Source organism: Limulus polyphemus, unplaced genomic scaffold (genome assembly GCF_000517525.1).
Source record: "Limulus polyphemus unplaced genomic scaffold, Limulus_polyphemus-2.1.2 Scaffold1858, whole genome shotgun sequence".
Lineage (NCBI taxonomy): Eukaryota > Metazoa > Arthropoda > Merostomata > Xiphosura > Limulidae > Limulus > Limulus polyphemus.
In genome coordinates this window covers 77,407-79,968 of record NW_013667468.1, presented here as the reverse complement: position 1 = coordinate 79,968, position 2,562 = coordinate 77,407, and the positions used below count along the sequence as shown (strand labels likewise).

General features: G+C 33.3%; 1 protein-coding gene across 2 annotated transcripts in view; it reads right to left on the bottom strand.

The window, feature by feature from the left end:
- Positions 1-344: 344 nt before the first annotated feature.
- LOC106465175 (myotubularin-related protein 10-A-like) overlaps positions 345-2,562 on the bottom strand; it is a 73,154-nt gene continuing 70,936 nt past the window's right edge. For both annotated transcript variants that reach the window (XM_022393015.1, XM_013925380.2), the window contains exon 13: positions 345-1,958. In XM_022393015.1, coding sequence (XP_022248723.1) covers positions 1,179-1,958 — 780 coding nt within the window. In that variant the 3' untranslated portion in view covers positions 345-1,178. The remainder of the gene's footprint in view (positions 1,959-2,562) is intronic.

Sequence of the window (2,562 nt, the reverse complement as noted above, 5' to 3'; positions counted from 1 at the left end):
TTTCTCATGCCACCACAAAAGGGTTAAAACATCAATTGTAACTTAATGTTTTTAAGAGCTTACACAAAAGGCTATCTATACTCTGTCTACTATGGGGAACTGAATGCCGGATTTTAGTCATGTGCTCCTACACTTACAACTGACCTACCAAAGGACATGTTATGCTGTTAACTGTCAACATCAATCAGTTTTCATTCTATTTTTATATTCTCATCACACTTCAATTATTCTGTTTTCAAAGTAAAAATAGGTAGAATGAAAATTAAGAGAACAATATCAGCACTGTTTTATTCTTGCTAATATATTTTAGCATAAAATAAAAACATTGTGAAATCTAATTAAAGACGAGTATCTTATGTCATTTGTGGATAAAAAATAAAATGCAAACCTATTTAACACTCCAGCAGAAAAAACATGGTTGTTGATTTATGAAGTTTTTTACCCCAATGATACTCATTTTTTATAAACTAAAAATATAGGCCCAATTGTGGTCTGGATTTTCCCATAGGAGTTTCTAATGTCTACCCCTTTCCAGAAAGTTAGCTTTTACTAATGTAACAAAATACCATACTTGAAGAAGTTGTTTGTTTGATGTTAAGCACAAAGTTACACAATGGGCTATCTGTGCTGTGCCCACCATGGGTATCCAAACCAGGCTTTTAGTGTTAGAAGTCTTCAGACTTACCACTTAGCCAAAGGAGGAATATGAAGAACTATAGAAAATGATAATTTTTTCTTTTCCATTTTACATATTATAGCCTCAAAACCCCCAGGTATTTTTTCTGTGTATTTCATGGCTCCAAAAATCACGTTTTATATAACTGTTGGATGATTTTTATTACTATAACAGAACTATAACCCAAAAGGCTTTAATTAGTTATAAAAATTTACATTCTTTGTCACAGAACTGAAAATTTTCTGAAAGTCAGTTTCTTACTGAAATTAAAAAAAAAAATCAATTAAAATTAGCTGTGTAAAAAAAAAAAACATTTTTGTCAACAATTAAAGAACATTTAAAAATCCATGTTTACATCTTAATAACTACGACATATTTGGTATATAAATTATTTGGTTTCTTTATATTATGATAAAAATCAGTTCACTTTAACAGCAGTTAATTTAATTTTAACAACTAATCATTGAATATTAATTAAAGCATGCTTAATAATATTGAAAGGTCACTCATCCAGTTCTTCATCTACACCAACCACATCCACATGGAGGTAAGAACTTGAAGGAACCCTGTGAAAATGCCCCCAATCAAAGGGCCCAATTGGAGAGTAAGGGAAGGACGATGTAACAATACGAGTATTATTTTTCACACCACCAGAACTGTCAACTTCACTTCTATATAGAGTATTATCAGATGCCACACGACGATGACGAAGATTTACAGGTTCTTGTGGTGATTCTAAAAGTTTCTGTAATGCACAGATTTCATCCCAAATAACTAAATTTTGAAGATACACAAGTGGAAGATCTCCTCCAACCACCTGAGCCAATGGTATCCAACGTAGGTAGCACTGTCTCCACAGCTGCATGTTCATCACTGAAGGATCCAACTCTAACAATTCAGATTCTCTGTCTTCTGCTTTCTTTGCAAGAGTTAGTGGCCGAATATGAGATTTCAATGGACCATCACAAGCAAGTGACCAAGGTCTAGAATGACTAATGCCTTCTTGGGCTGTAAGAATATACAAAGGATTTTTGAAAAAAATCATGTCCTGCTTTGTAAACTGAAGGGACCAATCCCATGCTGACTGTAGCCGACGCAGTTCACAGAACTTACTATATGCATTTGCTCGTTCTCTGTGACAGTTGAAAAGAAAAGTATCAAAACAACTTATGTGTACCGTGTCCCACAGATTAGTAAGGTAGGTTTCTGTAAACTCAAAGCTGGATGGAAATTGCTGGAGAATTTGCCACACACAGTCCAAAAAAAGAAGAAACACTGGAGACTGGAAAAGTTTAATGTATGATATTAGTATACAGGTATTATTTGCTTGTAAAGTAAATCCTAATATAAGTAGGTAAGTTAAGCTCAAATATAACATCACTTTAAACATCATCACAAAATTAAAACCAAAGAACATACTTAATAACAGGTGTTGTAGTTATTAAGATGGTATATTCAACTATCTTAATAAATGGAACATACTGAATCACATTTCCCTACCTTCAGGATTCACTGTCTGATAAATCAACATTTTAATTCATTATATACTTCAGACATCATTAAATAGACAAAATGCATGAATTACAAAAGTTACATGGATTACTGGCACGGTTAGCTTGTCACATGACAAAATTCATGAATTACAAAAGCTACATGGATTACTGGCACAGTTAGCTGTCACATGACAAAATTCACGAATTACAAAAGCTACATGGATTACTGGCACGGTTAGCTGTCACATGACAAAATTCATGAATTACAAAAGTTACATGGATTACTGGCACGGTTAGCTGTCACATGACAAATTCATGAATTAACAAAGTTACATAGGTAATACTAGGCACGGTTAGCTGTCACGATGACAATACATAGAATTACAAAGTTAC